At 32.3% G+C, this 18,942-nt stretch overlaps 3 protein-coding genes across 4 annotated transcripts; 1 reads left to right on the forward strand and 2 right to left on the reverse strand.

Moving 5' to 3' along the window:
• Positions 1–738: 738 nt before the first annotated feature.
• On the reverse strand, positions 739–6,001 carry LOC125845555 (putative disease resistance RPP13-like protein 1). Of its 2 annotated transcripts, none has more exons than XM_049525092.1 (3): positions 2,162–6,001; positions 1,513–1,634; positions 739–1,166 (listed from the first exon to the last, which is right to left on the reverse strand). In XM_049525092.1, the coding sequence occupies exon 1, from the start codon at positions 5,946–5,948 to the stop codon at positions 2,190–2,192; it is 3,759 nt and encodes a 1,252-aa protein (XP_049381049.1). In that variant the 5' UTR covers positions 5,949–6,001; the 3' UTR covers positions 739–1,166; positions 1,513–1,634; positions 2,162–2,189. The 2 variants fall into 2 exon arrangements, with proteins under 2 accessions (XP_049381049.1, XP_049381050.1); XM_049525093.1 differs by having other exon boundaries at positions 1,499–1,634.
• Positions 6,002–14,713: 8,712 nt separating this feature from the next.
• On the forward strand, positions 14,714–15,603 carry LOC125844396 (protein CLAVATA 3). The gene is made up of 2 exons (XM_049523712.1): positions 14,714–14,905; positions 15,203–15,603. The coding sequence occupies exons 1-2, from the start codon at positions 14,783–14,785 to the stop codon at positions 15,359–15,361; spliced, it is 282 nt and encodes a 93-aa protein (XP_049379669.1). The 5' UTR covers positions 14,714–14,782; the 3' UTR covers positions 15,362–15,603.
• Positions 15,604–16,122: 519 nt separating this feature from the next.
• LOC125844395 (pentatricopeptide repeat-containing protein At1g05750, chloroplastic) lies at positions 16,123–17,762 on the reverse strand. Its single transcript, XM_049523711.1, has one exon. It carries the CDS (start codon positions 17,755–17,757, stop codon positions 16,234–16,236), a length of 1,524 nt encoding a protein of 507 aa, XP_049379668.1. The 5' UTR covers positions 17,758–17,762; the 3' UTR covers positions 16,123–16,233.
• Positions 17,763–18,942: the final 1,180 nt, after the last annotated feature.

Below are 18,942 nucleotides of genomic sequence, written 5' to 3' on the forward strand. Positions count from 1 at the left end.
AAGTAACGAAAAATAAAAAGCTACTGAAAAGAAAAAAAATGGAATAACTTACATTTATCTGAACACCACTCATTTTAATCATTACAGCCAAATTATTCTCAAAAAAACTGTCTTACTGTTGTCAAGTTCCTGACAAATAGAAAAGTTGTTTGTTAGTTTGCCATAGAACCACTCTAGAGATGATACTTCTCATAACATACATGCAAAACTTAAAAACAACTGTTGTCGTTTATAAGGAAAAATGTAGTAAAGACTAAGGTAAGGGCAGTTTGGTTAGTCCTCTACTGTGAAACTCCATATACCAATTCAGTTGTCTTTTCAATCTATGACCACTTGCAGTCCAGGTCCTATAATGTAGCATGGAAGGTAGTAACGAGTTTAAAGCAGACAAGTTTAGAATGCAGATAAATTGTCAGGATTACACATTTTCAATCACACGGATTTATTAATAAACAGTTCAAAGCATAAGCATAATGTTTACAGTCAGCGATAACAGAACCGTGAACCTATCTTAATCTGGAAGATAAAAGTGACTAGTCTGAATTCACTTACACTTTGATGTCAAGTGACCGTCTATCAACAGAGAATTGCAGCAAAATTTCCTTTCACCAGCTGAGCTAAGAGCTGTAACAACTTACATATTGTTACCAAAATCTTGACAAAACGAAAAGGATAAGTGAAAATAGTAATGAAGATGTTCTCGGTAATCGTAGACCATTCATTACAATGTTTGTCTTTGTTTTGTGTAGTTACCAGTTTCTGTTGAACCCATAGCTTCCTCTCTAGCACCGCCCATGTATGGGAAGATTTCCACTAAATAAAATATATAATATAAAGAGGAGAAAGAAAAACAAGAACGAAGAAATTTTAAGCAGTATGAACTCATACACATAGATCATTTAATCAGTATTAACAACATCAAAAAATTATGCAAACAAAGTGTCCCCTGTTTCTTATACATTTTACATTGCATTTACAGTTTTTTTCTAACCATTTGCTTCCAGAAATTCCAATTTCTCAATACAGAAAGTCCAGTAATGGAATTGTCTTTTGCTTTCCGTCTTGGTATCCACAGTAAAAGGAACAGCATTGTTGTTGTAACAGAATCTTGCAAGAGTTTCACCATACCTTAGACATGTTCTTTTTATGAGAAACCAATCCAGTAACTGCCATCCAAGAAATATGCAATTATATAATGCACAGCAATTAGCTACAAGTCTATAACATCTAATTCTAACAATTGACGTTTACTTATTTCCGAAAACTTATGATCGTTATCCGTGATTATCTTTTCAAAAATTTAGATTCTCTATGGAGCTTAAAAATAAAGCTATGTGTTTGATGATGAGCACGGCATAATTTATATTCTGAAAAGGATATTAAACGTCATTAATAGCAAAAAGATACATCTTTCTGACGATCACACAAATTTATGTATCAACAGTTCAAAGCATAAACATAACGCTTAAAGTCAGCGATAACCGAACTGCAAAACTACCTTTATTCACTTACACTTTGCTGTTAGACCACATTATTCAAGCGACTGTCTATTCAGTAGAGAATTGCAGCAGAACTTATCCTCTTCACCAACTGAGCTAGAGCGGTAACAGCTTATATAAATTGTTACCAAAATCCTGACAGAGAAAAAAAATTGCTAAGTTAATATCCAATAATCATTAATAAAAGCCTAAATAGTGTTAATGCTTCTAGTTGTTAAATTTATTGGGAGGCAAACAATTGTATTTTTGATACATAGGAAACAAACCTTGTGTATCGTACACATTTGAATTCTATTAGAGCTTTTAATTCAATAGCGAACAAGTGCATAACGCTAAACTCACTAAAAAGGGAAAGAACAAGTATACGTTCATGGTAAAAAATTACTTATTCATTAATATCACACCAAGCTATCAATTATGTGGAGCAAATAATTTTAGTTTCCATCTATACTAGATTTGTTTTACAATGTTCCCACGTGAATATAAAGATTCTATCACCCTTTTTTTGGTTATCTAAAATTAAATTCAACTCGAACTGAAGATGATTTTTTGGCTTCAAAGTGGCAACAGACACTCCATACTGCTCAACAAGATTTTTAAAAAGGAAAAGCAAAGGGATGTAAACAAAAATAAAAAGCTTTTGAGGGAAAAGAATAACTTACATTTGTCAGAGCAGCATAGTTTTAATCATTACAGGTATTGCCCATCGATATATATGATGGGAATTTGAGCAATATTTGGCCAGTATTCCCCCTTGTCAAATTCTAGTAGTGGTCTGAGCAATGGGCAGTTGTAAATATGTAGTTTAGAGAAGGAAGATGGCATCCCTTTTACCGGAAGAGATTGGAGGTTAGGGCAATCCTTGATGGTCAGCTCAGAGAGGGAGGAAGGCAGTGCTGATTCGGAAAGTGATTGGAGATTAGGGAAATTCCTGATGTGTAGACTTTGAAGCAAAGTGAGGTGCGAAAAGGAGGAAAACCGGCCTTCTTCCAGCATTGACTGAATTTGAGGTAAATTACCGATACATAAACATTCAAGAGAGGTGAGGCTTTTGAGAACTTTGCCGCTTAATGTTTCCAAATTGCGAACGGTAAGCTTTTGAATAGAACAAGGCAACTCCCAAAGTTCGATCTCTTTGTCACTGCCATCATGTACGATCACTAAATCTCTGAGAGAGGAGAGTCTCTGTAAATGCCACTCCTTTCGGCCGTTCACCAGTTTTGTGCAATGACGGATTTCAAGTTGTTGTAAATTGAAGGGCAATCCTCCTTCAGGAAAGGACTCTATTTCTGGACATTTAGACAGATACAGTTCCTTAAGAGATGGAAGGAGCTCCTGCATATGTTCTGGCAGCCACTTCAGCTTCTCACAGTGGCCAATACTCAAATATGTTATCTGGGTCCCCTCACATGCCACCGAAAGTTTTTCAAGATTCTCACAATTCCAAATATAGAGCCTTTCAGTTGCAGTAGGAATCAAAAACCTAGTAAGGTTGTGGAAACTACTTACACTCAATTGGCGTGCTCTTGGGACAAACTCGGGCGATATGGAATCACATTTTTGCATTATAAAATCCTCGAGAAACATCTCACCAACTGGCTGCTCCAATTTCAATTTCTGGCAACTAGATATCCTTATCGTCTTCAAGGTATTGGGAAGAATGCTAAAAGGTAACGAGGTAAGAGAGTTGCAATCACTAAAAAATAATCCCTCAATCTGCTCAAGTTTAGGTGTCTCGAAATTGAGTTCAGGACATCTTGAAATTCTCAATTCTATCAGAGAACAAAGATTTTCAGGCAACTTCCCCATCAACTTTGGACAATTTTTAATTGAAAGATCCTTAAGTTTAGGGAACTCAACACTTCCTAGTACGTGCCATTTCTTCCACTCTGGCATTTCTTCAAATTCAAGCTTCTCAAGAGACTTAAAAGGCTTTTTGGAGAACAAACTGCCATAGAATTCTTCCGTCACCTCTGTTATTTGATGCATCCCTCTAATAGAAAGATATTTCAAAGATGGGAGTTGTCCTAGTCCTGGCAAGGAATCACAGTCGTTGCAGTTGCTAAGAGACAATTCTACTAGCTTAAGAAACAAATGATCAGCAAGCCAATTTGGAAATATTGTTCCTCTATATCCGGTGATTCGGAGTTCTTTTATGTTTGTGTGTGGGCGTAGCTCATCAAGTATGTCTCTTTCAGTTAGTGAATTGTCGGCAATACTTCCACTCCACTCCAAAGATAACTTCTCAACATGTTCCTTTTCCCTCATCTTTGCCTTCATAGCTTCCCTTCCATCAGCCACATTTTGCAACTCTAGAATTGATAGAGATCCATATAAGTTATGTACTTCACCCAAATCTTTCATTCTCAAACCACCGCGACCACCTACAACAAACCTGGCTCCCACTAGAACTTGGAGGCTTTTCAACTTGCTCAGATGTAGCGGCATCTTCAAGCGAGAAGTGTTGCTTATGTCAAGATGACGCAAGTTAATCAACTTCTTCATCTGCAGCGGTAGCTCTTCAAGATCAACACAAGATGACAGGAGAAGTGTCTCTAAGTTATACAATAAACAAATGGAATCAGGCAACTTTTTAATCCATGTCTTAGAAAGGTCCAAAAATCTGAGGAGCTTTAATTTGACAAACAAGTCATTTGGCAATTCCTTAATCTGATAATGAGACAATGATAGTGCTCTCAAGGATCTTAGTCTTGGCAGTATGTCATGCTGCACCCTTTTGCTTAGACTGTAATAATATTTGAGATCAATACGTATCGGAAGCAATGTCCTCAGCTGCTCCAATTTGTAGAGGGGTGTCAATTTCTCAAAATCATCATATCCCATTGAATATGATAAGTGTCGACTTTTTTCCAACATATGAGATCCTTGGCTCTCTTCCAACCTGATACAAAGTTTTGAAGATGCAATTTGGGCTAGATCATTGACAAGGTCATGCATTAAGAATTTCTCTATGTTCCCTTCAGAAGGAGTTGGGACCCTTTCAAATAATGATCTTGATCTCAACTCGAGAAAGTATTGGTTGCCTGATTCTTGAATTATTTCATCTTCCTGTGGTACGAGACCATTGGCAATCCACAGATGAATAACTTGTTCTTTCCTAAATGCAAAATCCTTAGGAAATATTGCACAATAGGAAAAACATCGCTTTAAATGTGCGGGAAGATCATTGTAGCTCAACATCAACGCCGGTAATATGTCATTGTGCGGCAACTCCCATATTTCACTTCTCACAATACGTTTCCACCCTTCAACCTCTGATTTGGAGCGTAGCATGCCAGCGAGCGTCTTCAGAGCTAAGGGCAGTCCTTTGCACTTAGCTGCAATTTGTTTCCCGACCTTTTCAAGTTTCGGATGTCCCATAGGATCCATGTGTTCAAATGCATGTCTTTTAAATAAAGACCAAGAGACTTCAATAGACAAAGTGTCCATGCTAATTTGCTCGTTTCCCATCATCATGGCAACACTCTCTTTACGTGTAGTCACAATGATCTTACTTCCTATATCTCCTTGTACAAAAAGATTTCTCAAGTCATCCCACTCGTTGTAGTTGTCATTCCACACATCGTCCAGAACAATAAGAAACTTCTTTCCCTTTAAGCTTTCCTTCAATTTGACTTGTAGCTGATTAAGATTGTCATCAACCTTCAAGTCAAATGAGCCAATTTCTTGAAGTAACCCTTTTGTTATTCTGAAAGCATCATATGCCTCAGAAACACAAAACCAAGCTTTCAAACCAAAATGGTCCTTCACCTTCTCATCATTGTAAACCGCTTTAGCAAGTGTTGTCTTACCCACACCACCCATTCCAACAATAGAAACTACAGTCAACTTTTTTCCATTTGCATTTTCAGACACTAAACGGTCAATCAAATCCTCTATTTCAATCTGCCTACCAAAGATATCCGATTCATCAACCAAAGAAGTTGAAGGTATTCTAGTCTCTTGTTTAGTCGAACTAAAATGCTCCTTTAAGCCAAGGCGGCCAATTTTCTTTTCCAAATCCTCCAATGTTTCCACAGTGTCTTCCAATTTCTCCTTTATGTTAAGAAAAAAATCATCACTCAAGCATAGGTTAAGTTCACTTACTTGCTGGTTGCTTGTTTCTGCAAGATTCTGATGCTGACCTTCCACCTTAAGCCTCAAAGCTTCATAATTGACTTGTTCTATTAAGTTTTCAGTAGAGTTCACAGAATCTCGAAGCTCATCAAGCCACTGGCTCACAAATTGATTTGATGCCTGCTTATTCTCTGCATCACTTAGAACAGCTTGAAGACCAAGTAAAGTCTTTTTCAGCTTCTTTAAGAGCCGAACATGATGCTTATGCTTCTGAAACACCTTGAGCAGCTCACCGTGAGGAGCAAGCCTATCAAAGAGAACATTCAAAGCTGAAGAGAGAAATGCACCACCAACTGCTAAGCCAACCTCCATTTCTGAAATCTACAAAGGAACCACAAAATGAATTTTTAAGAATTTTGAGAAGATAAATGTTTCTATCTTCAATTACTAACAACTTGTTTATTTTACCTGTTGAATGCTAAGAGTAATTGGTACAACTATGTTTAGCTACAGTCAACAACTATGTTTCTTGACTATTTTCATTACTTTCTCAATTCAATAATTGAAGCAAGAAAGGAATGGTACTTAGGGGTGTAGTAATGGGCCCCACCCCAAGTGAGAGGCTCAAAAATAAAAAGCTTAAAATTATAAATTTCTACACAGCTCATTATAGTGCTAAAAGGGACCTACCATATCATGAATATGTTTACTCTACGTTCTTAAAAAGTTCGTTTTGTTCTTTAACACAACGGGATTCCTTGTTTGAATTATACTTAACATTTTGGTAAATCTTGATGGAGATAAAGATAAGTAAAGATAGTGCTGGAGAGAACATGTCGTTCACTAAAATGTTTGTCTTGTTTTGTATAGTAATTGACAGTCGTAGATAAGAAAAGGCCAACTTCATTATTTTAAAAGTCTTTTCTCTTCTCATAAAATATAATTCATAGTTATATCTTGAAGACATTGTGTAAGCAAAAACACGAAATTAGTCACAAAACAACATAAGAACTTAATAAAAAACACCTTTAAACTAGAACTACAACAACAAGATCACTACAATATTACAAGTGGAGTCTCGGGAGGGTAGTGAATTCACAAAACTTACTCCTACCTTTAGGACTCCAGACTGTTTTCAATTATTCGCAAAACTTACTCCTACCTTGAGGACCTCAGGACTGTTTTTAATAGACTCTCGGCTCAAAAAACAACCTGAAACTAAACACTAAAAAACTCAAATTATATTATAGAGAAAAAAGAAAAAAAAATTAACAAAAATCTAAGATACAGTACTATTTTACCTCTTTCAACGAAAATCTCCAAACTTGTTTGAGATCATATTGAAGCTTTAGGGTTTGGGAGGATTTTGTCGCCAGAAAAAAATGGGGATTTTCAGAGCCATTTTGGGACAAATGGTCAAATAAAAATAATAATAACATTATACTATTTTAAAGTTAACCAACTTTATTTTATTACTTAACTTAAAAATTAGTACTCATATTATCATTTAGGTAATCAAATAGTCATAATAATCGGATTAGGACAACCTTTAAATATTACAGAATTTGAGAATAGAAATAGCAAACATTAGCAATTCAAGCATAACATATATTTTTTAGAGGTAATAATAGGTATTTAAAACAGAAAAGGATCAAAAATGTCTTTTCACTTTGTGAAATAAATAAAAATGTCATTCGTTTATAGTTTGACTCAAAAATGTCTTAGTCGTCAATACTTTGATTCAAGAATGTCCTTGCAGTCGATATTTTAGTTCAGAAATACCCCTATAGTTACTAAATGTGTTAAAAATGTCATTTTCCGAATTAATATATTATTTATTTTCTTTTTAAACACATTGTCTTCCTAATAAAAATATTATTAAAGAGCCCTATTCTTATTTTCTTTCTTTTAAAATCACTTTAACAAATAAAAATATAGTGAAAAAAAATTCTTCTTAATCTCGTTTTATCAATTAAAATAGAATAACTTCATATAGCCTTTTATAGGATAATATATGTCATGTAAATAAAAACACAGTAAATTCATCATAATTTTTATTTATATAACGATAAAAAATAATTATAATAAAATAAGAAATATTTTCATTTTTTATTTTTTTTCTGAGTTGAAGTAGGATAAAAAATTTCTAATTTTAAAAAATATTATTAAAAATGTGTTAAAAATAAATAAATAATATATTTATTTGGAAAAAGGGCATTCTTGACCCATTAAATAACAATAAGTACATTTTTTGATCAAAGTATTCACGACTAGGACATTTTTGGACTAAACCATAAACAAAGGAACTTTTATTCATTTCACATAGTTTAAGAGCATATTTTTTATCCTTTTCGTGTTTAAAATAATAACTTTAGATTCTATTTTGAAATAGTATCTAAACAAACTTCGTTTTACATATTAATTGATAACTAATACTATAAAGAAGTTGTGTGTTTTAGCATAAATTATCGACATCTTATAATTTTGAATAAGAGATTTTCTGTTTTTTATTCTTGCTAAAAAGATAAGGATAAGGTATCTAAACTATAGACTATAATTGTGTAATTGGCAATCATAGGAAAGAATTATATCATTTTTTATTTTTTCTCTTTCTGGATACAAAAAAATCCAATTAAACCAAAAAAATAAAAACTTGAAAATGTCTCCTTTTTATAGTTACGAATCTTTTATGTATTCCTAGAAAAGGAATTTATTCATTTTTCTTGGTCTCAAAAGAGGCATGGAAACACGTAAGAACTCTTGAATGAAGAAAAATGTAACTCCAATATTTTCTTTAAAATCAGTAGTCAATTCTATATTTCCAATGGTAATAGTTGACAATTTAATCCAATTTTGATCATTATATTCACATCAATAGTAGTACAGAAAGAAGATCCAGCTTCAAGTTGTTCAAGAATAGTACTAGTATTGAATTTCTCGAACCATTAACTAATACTATATCAGTTCCATTTCTCGATGTGGTGGGCTATTTTCCACCGTACTTTAATTTTTCTCTTGCCATGTAGGTAAAGCTAGAAGAGAGCATCATTGGCCATACATTAGTTGGTTAATCACATTTTATTCATGAAATAATTTGAACTGATATTAGTTTGAATACAACAAATTTATGGGCGGCATCTTTCGAGCATATGTGAAGGCTGGTGCTTTTATAGTTTGTGGTAATAGAGAAATTACATTAACTGAGCATCGATCGAAAACAATTTCTCTATTTTTCTTGATAAGGGCAAGGTCTACATAACACTAACCTCCTTTTTTAATCAATATGTCAAGGGCTTGAACCTCGAAAATAAATAAAAAACATCTTAAAGACGTAGATATTTCTATAATTTTGAGTTGCAATTGTTATTCAAAATCAGTTAATCGAATCCCCATCAAATAACTTCAAATTTTATAGATAATTTCCTTGTATTAACTATTCCAACAAGTCTAAACAACACCTACTTCAAAAAATCACACACAAAAAAATAAAAATAAAAATAAAATTCGAAATTTAAACTCACTTCTTCAATTTTATTCAACTACCACAAATTATCTTTCTAATTTAATTTTCAACATTTAAATTTCACAAAATTAGTACTCTAACCACGAGTTGCGTCCCAAATATATTAACTAATCGAGATTGACAACTAATTATTCAGAGGTGGTTGCCTGGTTGATCCCAAATAAAATAAAAATTAATATTTTTGTTATTTTCTATCAAATGTGTGTAAATGGCGTGTCACTCAATTTGACCACTTTCACTATTGCATAAATAAAGTTCTTAGTAAGTATTTTTTTATTTTTAATCAGAATTTTTGATTTCGAGTCTTCTTGGGTTAGAAGTCGTCTTTGTTAGAGAGTATTTTACCTTCAACGTGAGACTTTTTGGCGCAAATTCAAATTTAGTCGAGCTCTAATATGAATACCGAACAATAGGCGGAAACAAAATAAATAAATATATATCTGCTCCATATATTAGTATTTGCCAGCTTGAAGAATCATGAAATTGCCTTTTGCTGGAATCAATTGCATCATATCTTTCCAATGATGTAAGTAGGATATTCTTCCAGAACTTTATATATATATATATACTAGTAAAGAAAGCCCGAGCGTTGTCCGGGCCCAACATTAATAAAGTTATGTTGTTACTCTCTCCGTCCCATATTAGATGAGAATCTTACTAAAAATATTTTTTTCATATTATTTGAGCACTTATTAAATTAGGATAGAATTAATTAATTCTTTTCCATTTTACCCTTACAATTAATATGACCATTCCTCTATTGTATGTGTATTTTTTGTAACTCATTTCAATGTGCATTGATATAAACAAAGGGCAAAATGGTGAAGTCTTCCAATGTATTAATGATTTTTTAATCACTGTGTAAAGTTGAAAGTATCCATCTAATATGGGACGGAGGGAGTATAGTTTATGTATTGTTATAAAATTAGTAAAAATTGTTATAATATATTTTGCTCATAAGTGAGCTAATATAGAAACTTATTTGTCATTTGTCTTTTTAATTTCAATTTTAAATAGCAAATAAATGTAGCGATAAGATTGAGGGTAGAAATGAAACATATCTTTCTAAATTTAAGTAAAAATAAACAGAGTAGAAGTAACATTAGGGTTATCGATAGGACGATTCATTCGGTTATTTTTTAAAAAATTATATCATTCAATTTTTCGGTTATTTTATAATGTATAACCAAAATTAAAATATTAAAATTTTAAAATTATCCCAATCTAATTTATGTGACAGAAGCAGTACACAAATTTTAGTCTTTTTTTTGTTGTCTTGTAGATATATTAAATTATTATTTATTGTAAATTATAGTACTTTTTATTAAAGTTTTTAATAACATATGTTACTTTTTATGTTTGAGAGTTAAACCAACTTTTTTTTATGTCTTTTAATTTTATATGTGTTTTGTCCTTTTCCATTGTGAAAAACCAATACTCTCTCCATTTTATTTTATATGTCATTTCTTTTTATAAATATATTGGTTATTTCCTCTTCTTATTGGACCACATGTTGACTTGTGATGAATAATTATTCCCTCTTCTTATATATATATATATATATATTATATAAAATTTTAGTATTTGTATTGTGATTTGATTAAATTTAAATTTATATATTTGCGGGCAGTTACTAATAAGATATTTTTATTTTTAAGAATTTAATTTATTTTATATATATATATATATATATATATATATATATAAATAATTTTTAGTATTTGTATTGTGATTTGATTAAATTTAAATTCATGTATTTGCGGGCAATTACTAATAAGATATTTTTATTTTTAAGAATTTAAATTTGAGATTTTTAATTAAATACTAGAGACTCAAATCATCCCTCTGCAATTTATATTGGTACAAGGATATAGTACAACTACTATTTATTTGGGATCTAAAGTATAACAGAAACTGCAAGTTGTATATATGTCAACTTACATACAATCCTAGGTTCCTCTCTTCTTCTTATTTTTTCCTTTTTTGGCATATAGTCTTTGTACTTCCAAATTAATCCTAACTTGGATTTTAAACACTCTATGTATTATTATTATTTTTTTACCATTTTAATAATAGGAATAATTGCTTTAATCTTGGTGAATTAGGGGCAGATACACCATTAGTGAAAAGAGTAAATTTTATCATCAAAGAATGTGGTACAAACGATGGAGATGCAAAGGTTGTATTAAGGGGTGTCGATCGACACCTCTTCATCGGAAAATTATATTGTGTAGCTAATATATATATATATATATTACAAATTGACACATCTACACGATTTTACTTAATATTTTGACACATCTTAGTTGATATTCTTGCTCCGCTACTATGAGAATGTTTCTCCTTTAATCAGAAGTCTTAGATTCAAGTCTATGATAAGGGACCCTACGCAACGAGAATCCAAATTGATTATATTCCATCGTAGGTACCAGATATCGGATGAAATTAATTATAAAAAAAATGAAAATTAAAAAAAATAAAAATAAAAATGAAAGTGACAGTAGAGCCGTCCAATAGCTGGCTAGTGTTTCAGAAGGTCAATCCAAAGCATCAACTAAAGGTCTCTACTCTGTCTTTCTGGTTAATTATGAATATCCAATTTTCTACCCGATCGTTTTAATTTATTTATCTTATATTAATTTAGCATAAAATTTAACAAAGTAGAAATAATTTATAAATTTTGTGGTATTAAATTAAAGGCACATTAAATATATCACAATATCATATAATCTTGTAATTTTAAATACGTAATATATAAAATTAATTTAAAAAATACTAAAAAATAAATAAATATTCTTTTTCAAATGATTTTTTTTTTAGATTAATCGATTGTGAGTTTTTTTTTTCTTGACTTATTGATGTGATGTTTATATTAGAGAATCCAGCAATGCAAGTAGCTGCAAAAGGGTACTAGTATATATTATATCATCAATCAACCATAGATCTTGATATGATGCTAATAAGTAATATAGCTCCCATTTTTTTTTCTTATTATTTTGTTATATATTTGATATTCATACTAAAGTCGACAATATCTGTACATTTTTCTATATATTTTATTTAGTGATAGATTTAAAATTTTAATCGAGAGCTGTCAAAATTAGACAATATAATTTATTGTCTAAAAATATAAAAGAACAACGCTGAAGTTAAAACTTTAGCTAGGATCGAACAACCGACCATTGAGACTTTTTGTTGCCCTTATCTGTTGTGTTATCTCTTTACTTTGCGTCACGAGATGTCAATATATATATATATAATCAAAATTTGACTTAGCTATATAATATAATTATTTTTCGACGAAAATGTATCGTTTGACACTCCTCAGACAAGGATAGCTCCAACCCTGATTCTAATTAATTTATATCATAATAATAATTTCAAACATCTAAAAAAAAATTAAACCTAATAAATTAAAGATTAGATAAATAAATTAAAACGAAGGAAATAAGAGAATAATCATATCTAAGTAATGATTACACTTCTTTTAAGATATTGTCAGCAATATATTTACTACTGCTACTATACTTCAAATGTCAAAAATTTATCCTCAAATTTTCCTATTGGGTTGGGCAGGTGTCCTTTTGCATGAAAAAGTCCTACTATCTATATATTCTTGTGATAAGATAGAGTAGGTGCAGTTATTTTCAGACAACAAGCCGTCACTCTGTCTTGTTATTGCAGTAAAAAATATATATATTATTTTCTTCGTTTTAATTTATGTGTTATTATTCGATCAAATTTAAAAGTAAGTTCTATAAATTGGCTTTGACTATGTTGTATGGTCGTATGAGGTTGAGTGTTTCATTAGTAAAAGAAATTAATGTTCAGTAGATGAAGATAACATAAATAAGGATGGTTAGAAGGATATGTAGATGTATAAGAAGGCAATGCGAAAGTTGCCTTTATGAGGATAAGATGTGAAAATAAAAATCGAGATAATTCAAATATGTGAAGAAGTAATTCAAATGCTAGGCTCTAATGAAGAGGTTCAAGAAGTTGACGGTGATTGGTCTGAGAAGAGGTAGAGAGACTTTACACATTTTTAATTGAATGAGAACATGAACCTAGCTATGAGAGCATGAAGGTCGATGATTAAGATAGACATAAATACGTAGTCGAGCGACTTTTTTCTTTCTAGTGAAGGAACATAGTTCTAATCCGGAGCACATATATAGTATTTTATCAAAATTATTATTATTATGCTAGCAATATCCTATTATTCAAGTTTATTACACCTGTAATTTCTCTACCTTAGTATTTTACTATGTTTACTTTCGGTACTTTTCTTTCTTCATTGTTTTCATCATAATTACATTGATATTTTTTTCAAATCGTGATGAAAAATAATTTCTTTGAGCCAAAGTTCATTGCAAACAACGTCTCTACCTTACAAATATACAAATAAAGTTTGCGTACATCTACTTTCTCCAAATCTTATTTATAATATTATACTAAATATGTTATTGTCAATAATTGATTGGACACAAATTTTAAAAATATGGTATAGAGAGAGAAAGTGACAGTGAAAGAGATCCCATAGTTCAGTACTTGGTGGGAATCTAATTAGCATAACTAAAACTGAGAGTTGTATGGGTCTTATGTGCAGCTACCAATATAGTACTATTATATGATCACTACGTCACAATATCTTAATTATCATTGGTTTATAGTACTTTCATTACAGAATTACTAAGTACAGTTTGATGCCAAATATAATCCTTTTTCTAAGTTTAATTTTTTTTATACAATATTGTTTTCTATACTTTAATCAAATATTGTCCAAATTGTGTCTAATTTAACCATTTAATATTTGAAATTCACTATCCTACTGCTGAAATTGGTGATAGTTTGGTGTTTTGTAGCTATTTTTTCTTTCATAAAAGTAGTATTAGCAGTATTCTCATAGTTTCTTGTGTTTCGTATTTCTGTTACTACATGCTAGTTTTTGTGTTTTGATTATCGCATTAGTTTATTATTTTTACTAATTTTTTTTATTTAGAACAAACTAAAATGAAAAGTGTCACGTAAACTTAACAAAGAAGTACCAAACATGGAATAAAATACCCACAATTTATCCCAAGAACCCCTTATCTCCCTCATTTGGGTCAAAACCAGGATTAATCTAGATAACCACCTTCTATATGAGATAAGTTATATACCAAAATGTTGATATAAAATTAATACTGATTTTAATTAATAAGTAACTCAAACAAAAAAACAACCTCTCTACCCTATAAAGGCAGGGGATAAGGTCTCTCACCTTGTTCAAACTCCACTTGAGAAATTACACTGATATGTTGTCGTTGTTGTTAATGTTAACTCAAACCAAACACAAGATAAATTTAATCTCATTATTTATACCAAAATAATCCACCTAATCCCTTTAACCAAAGCCCCTAACTATTTTCTCTGAGCAAAGTAAAATTGAAAGAATCAAATATTTACTGAGATGAGCTCATCTTTATGTATTGCCTCAGCATGTAGAGGATTCAGAACTGCACTGTCATATCATAAAAAGTATACTTATGATATACAATAATGGCTGCATGGCTCATCATTTTCTTTTGTTCTATAAATTGGCTTTTACTAACTTCACTTCTCATGCACTCAATAACTTTGATCCATTTTGTTACTTTACTCACTTAGATCAAGAACTTGCTTATCATTTTCTTCTTGAAAAATGTCTTTGATCAATACCAAACATTTCACTCTCTTGGTCTTGCTGATCTGCTTTTTGGTAATTCAAGAATCTCATGGTCTATCTCTAAAGGAAGTTGCTCCTGTGAAACTCCTAAACAGAAAGGTTCTTAACACTTTCACATCTTATTCTCATGCTATCTTTTACTATTGTCTATTCATTATAGCTTACCTGGTTAAATAAGGTTAGAGGCTACTTTGCAAGTCTTTACTGCCCTGTTTTTTGTTACTTTCCTTTTTTGGATCATTCACGAGGTTGTCAAAAGAGAGAAAGGGGGTGGCTATCTAGGGGGGGTCGTTTCGGTTGAATGACACGAAGTCTCTATGGACAAGGGGACAAGTGAATCATCGCTTAGATTTCCATGACTAAGTACTAATCCTTTAAAACTATATGTGCATGCAGGTTTTAGAAAGCCAGTGGGCTGCATTTGGAAAGGTATACTACAAGCATGCAGAGAAGATTAATGAGAAGTTTGCTGATTGGGAGCTAAGAGGAGTTCCAGCTGGTCCTGATCCATTGCATCACAATGGTGCTAGTCCTAAGAAACCTAAGACTCCATGATCATGCAATATTAATTTTGTTTTAGCTCTATGTTCAAGTTTTTAGTAAAGGGTAGTATATGGTTTCATGTTTCTGTTTTTGTTGTTTTTGGCCCAATAGAAAGGAAAAAACAAAAGAAACAAAAATGTAAGTATGGGCTTAGGCTTTAGGCTAGCTAAGTTGGAATATTAGGATTTCAAGTCTCCCTGGTATGTATATAGTTTGATGCAAAGTTGTCTTTTTTATTACTAGTACTAAAAAAAACCAAGAATGAACATTAGTTTTTGCTGTACTCTCAATGTCATCGATCCAAAGAATGTTTTTCGAGCAAAAGGGTTAATTTGCTGGATATAGGTTCTTCAAGCTGATAAAAGATGATGAAAAAAAAGAAGACAGTACTAAAAAAATGCTAATTTCTTAAGGAAATCTCCTATGGAAGTTTTTGACAGAATCCGTCCAAATTTGGCTTGTCGATCGGTAATGTTTCAGACGGGGAAATCCTTTACCGACAAGCCAAACTCTGACAGTACATCCTAGTGAGAAGAGACAGAATCAGTTAAGGAACAATAACAACAACAAACACACATTGTAGTCCAACAAGTGGGGTCGTGGGGTTTGGGAAGGGTAGTATGTATGCAACCTTACCCCTACCTTGTGAATATTGAGAGGTTGTTTCCGAATCAGTTGAGGAAGAAGAGACAAAAATTCTAGTCCAAGACATGTATAGGACCTTGTATGTCCTTTGTAGTTCACATAAAAAAGCTTGATTTTTAACCTTATGACATTTCAAATGATTAAATACAAGTTCAACTGCATAACCTGATCAGCTAAGTCCAAAGCGATAAGTTACTCTTCTTTATAATGATGTGTATGTTGCACAAAAATGAAAGTAATCAACCACATTCATATAATTCACTAAAATCATCTTCAACATATCCAGACACTTTTAACTCACCTGACAAATTCTCAAGCATTGCGTAAACCTGCTCTGCATGTACATGTGATCTATCTCCGGCCACAAATTCATTAAGGACACCATCAATCTCAATGGAACTAATTCCTGGTTTCTTTTGAATTCCGAGCGCCTTCATTTTCTTCCTCACGGTACTAGCTCCACGCCAACTTCCCACTGCAGCATATATATTAGAAAGCAGAACGTGATTTGAATCTCCATCCGGATCCAGTTCATAGATATAATGCATTAGCCTTTCAGCTAATCTAACATCACTAAGATTTCGACAAGCTGCTAATATAGATCCCAATATGACTTCATTTGGCTTCACGGGCATATTCTTAATAATGCCTAATGCATCTTCCAGTCTTCCAGCACGACTGTAAAGGTCGACTATACACCCGTAGTGTTCAATCCTAGGAGTAATCCTATGAACTCTCTTCATTGCTTTGAAATACTTCAACCCTTTTTCGACTAAACCAGCATGGCTACATGCCGTGAGAACTCCTGTAAAGGTCACTGCATCCGGTTGAAAACCTTCATTTTGCATCAAATCGAAATATTGTAGTGCACCTACCGCGTGCCCATTGACTGCTAATCCAACAATGATTGAATTCCACGAAACCAAGCTTCTCTCGGTCATTCTATCAAACACCTGACATGCCAATTCTACACATCCACACCTACAATACATATCGATTAACGAGTTATTAACACGAACATTGTCCTTAAATTCATGTCGCAGGATAAACCGGTGTAACCATAGGCTTATACCAAGAGTACCCAAATTAGCACAAGCCGAAAGCACTGAAATCATCGTTACATAATCAGGCTCAACCCCAGATAACTGCATTTCTCGAAACCATACTAAACCTTCTTCAAAAAGCCCATTCTTGACAAATCCACCAACCAAAGCCGTCCAGGAAATAACATCTCTCTCAGGAATTTCATCAAACACCTTAGCCGCATTCTTGAAATCCCCATTTCTCATGTAACCATCAACCATGGTGTTCCAAGTCACCTTATTCTTAACACCCATATGATCAAAACTCAATCTCGCAAGCCCCACAAGTCCAAACTTCGAATACATGTCGATAACAGCAGTACCCACTTTCACATTCTGAGTGTCCAACCCCAGTTTTCGAGCATACCCGTGAAGAGCTGAGCCAAGAGACAGAGATTGAGCAGGAAAATGAGCACAGCCGGAGAGAAGAGTAACGAAGGTAATGTGGTTAGGCTCAACGCCGAAATTCCTCATGCGAGTGAACTCGGAAACCGCCTCGATTAAACTGCCGTTTTTGCAGTGACGGGCAATTAACGAGGTCCATGAAGCTGTAGAGTCATTATTACTGCGGTAGGTGGCGGCGGAGGCGGAGTTTTTATTATGGAACTGGGGGAGTTGCAGCGGCGGCGACAGCGATGGCGGAGTGGTGGCGGCAGTGACATTAAAGGCGGGAAGGGCCATTGCATATTTTCAAATTACAGTTGGAGACATATCCTATATATAGAAGTTGTTATTAGTGAAAAATAACCTCTCATTAAAAAGATAGCCGCTATCCTAGAGTTTCAAATTGCACCGAATGAAAGTTCATAACGAAATTTCAGGATATTGTCATAAAGTTTTACCCGTGAAATTTGAAATCTATGAAATAAAATCAAATAAAAGTAGTAAGTGTTATTTCAGAACTACAAATAGAGAATCACATATAGCCACTTGATTTAAAATATAGCCAAAATTGTAGAGTTTCTAACTGCACGGTGAGAGTTCATGGTAAAACTTCAAATATTGTCATAGAATTTTTCTTGTGAAATTCGAAACCTATGAACAAAACTACAAATAGAGAATCACATATAGCCACTTTGATTTAAAATATAGCCATAATTGTAGAGTTTCCAATTGCACGGTGAGAGTTCATGGTAAAACTTCAAATATTGTCATAGAATTTTTCTCGTGAAATTCGAAACCTATGAACAAATTACATAAAAGTAATAAGTAAGTGCTATTTTAGAATTCATAAATAGAGAACTACAAAATAGTCACTTTTCAATTATTGTGGTAGTAAAAAAGTTGATCGATGTTATGAAGTTTTAAATTGCAGATGTAAAATTTTGAAGTTTCACTTATGAAAATTGAATTTTATGACAGTAATTTCAAAGACAACAACAAAAGTGATTAGTGGATGTTGTTTTAGAATTCACAAATAGAAATTTCATAAATAACCAGTTTTCAATTCCCATAATTTAAATCTTTTTTTTGGCTATTTACTGATCTAATATTGACTTGACACTCTTCTTAAAGAGCAATAGATATAATCCCAATTTTACTTAATCACTTTTTGACTGCAATAGCTTCGATATTTTGGAAAATGACTATACTTAAATAATAAAGAAAAATTAAGAAATAAATGACAAGTTATCTCTTGATTTTTTTCAAATGGCCAAATTAAAATGGACATTAATTTTCAATATAGTGAACAAATAAAATTAAATGAAGGAATTTATTATCATCAAATTTCAAATTTCACAAATAAAATATGAGGGTGTTGTTAATGATAATCATAATGATAATTTTTCCATTATCAATTGATGTTATTCAAATTTAATTAGTAATAAAAAAAATGAAGGGATCTCTCTTGAGTGTTTCCTTAAC

This window comes from Solanum stenotomum, chromosome 11 (assembly GCF_019186545.1).
Source record: "Solanum stenotomum isolate F172 chromosome 11, ASM1918654v1, whole genome shotgun sequence".
Taxonomy (NCBI): Eukaryota; Viridiplantae; Streptophyta; class Magnoliopsida; order Solanales; family Solanaceae; genus Solanum; species Solanum stenotomum.

Coding starts and splice junctions, on each gene's coding strand:
- LOC125845555 (XM_049525092.1), bottom strand. CDS start 5,948: ATGGAGGTTGGCTTAGCAGTTGGTGGTGCATTTCTCTCTTCAGCTTTG.
- LOC125844396 (XM_049523712.1), top strand. CDS start 14,783: ATGTCTTTGATCAATACCAAACATTTCACTCTCTTGGTCTTGCTGATC. Junction 14,906..15,202: donor TGAAACTCCTAAACAGAAAG/GTTCTTAACACT, acceptor ATGTGCATGCAG/GTTTTAGAAAGCCAGTGGGC.
- LOC125844395 (XM_049523711.1), bottom strand. CDS start 17,757: ATGGCCCTTCCCGCCTTTAATGTCACTGCCGCCACCACTCCGCCATCG.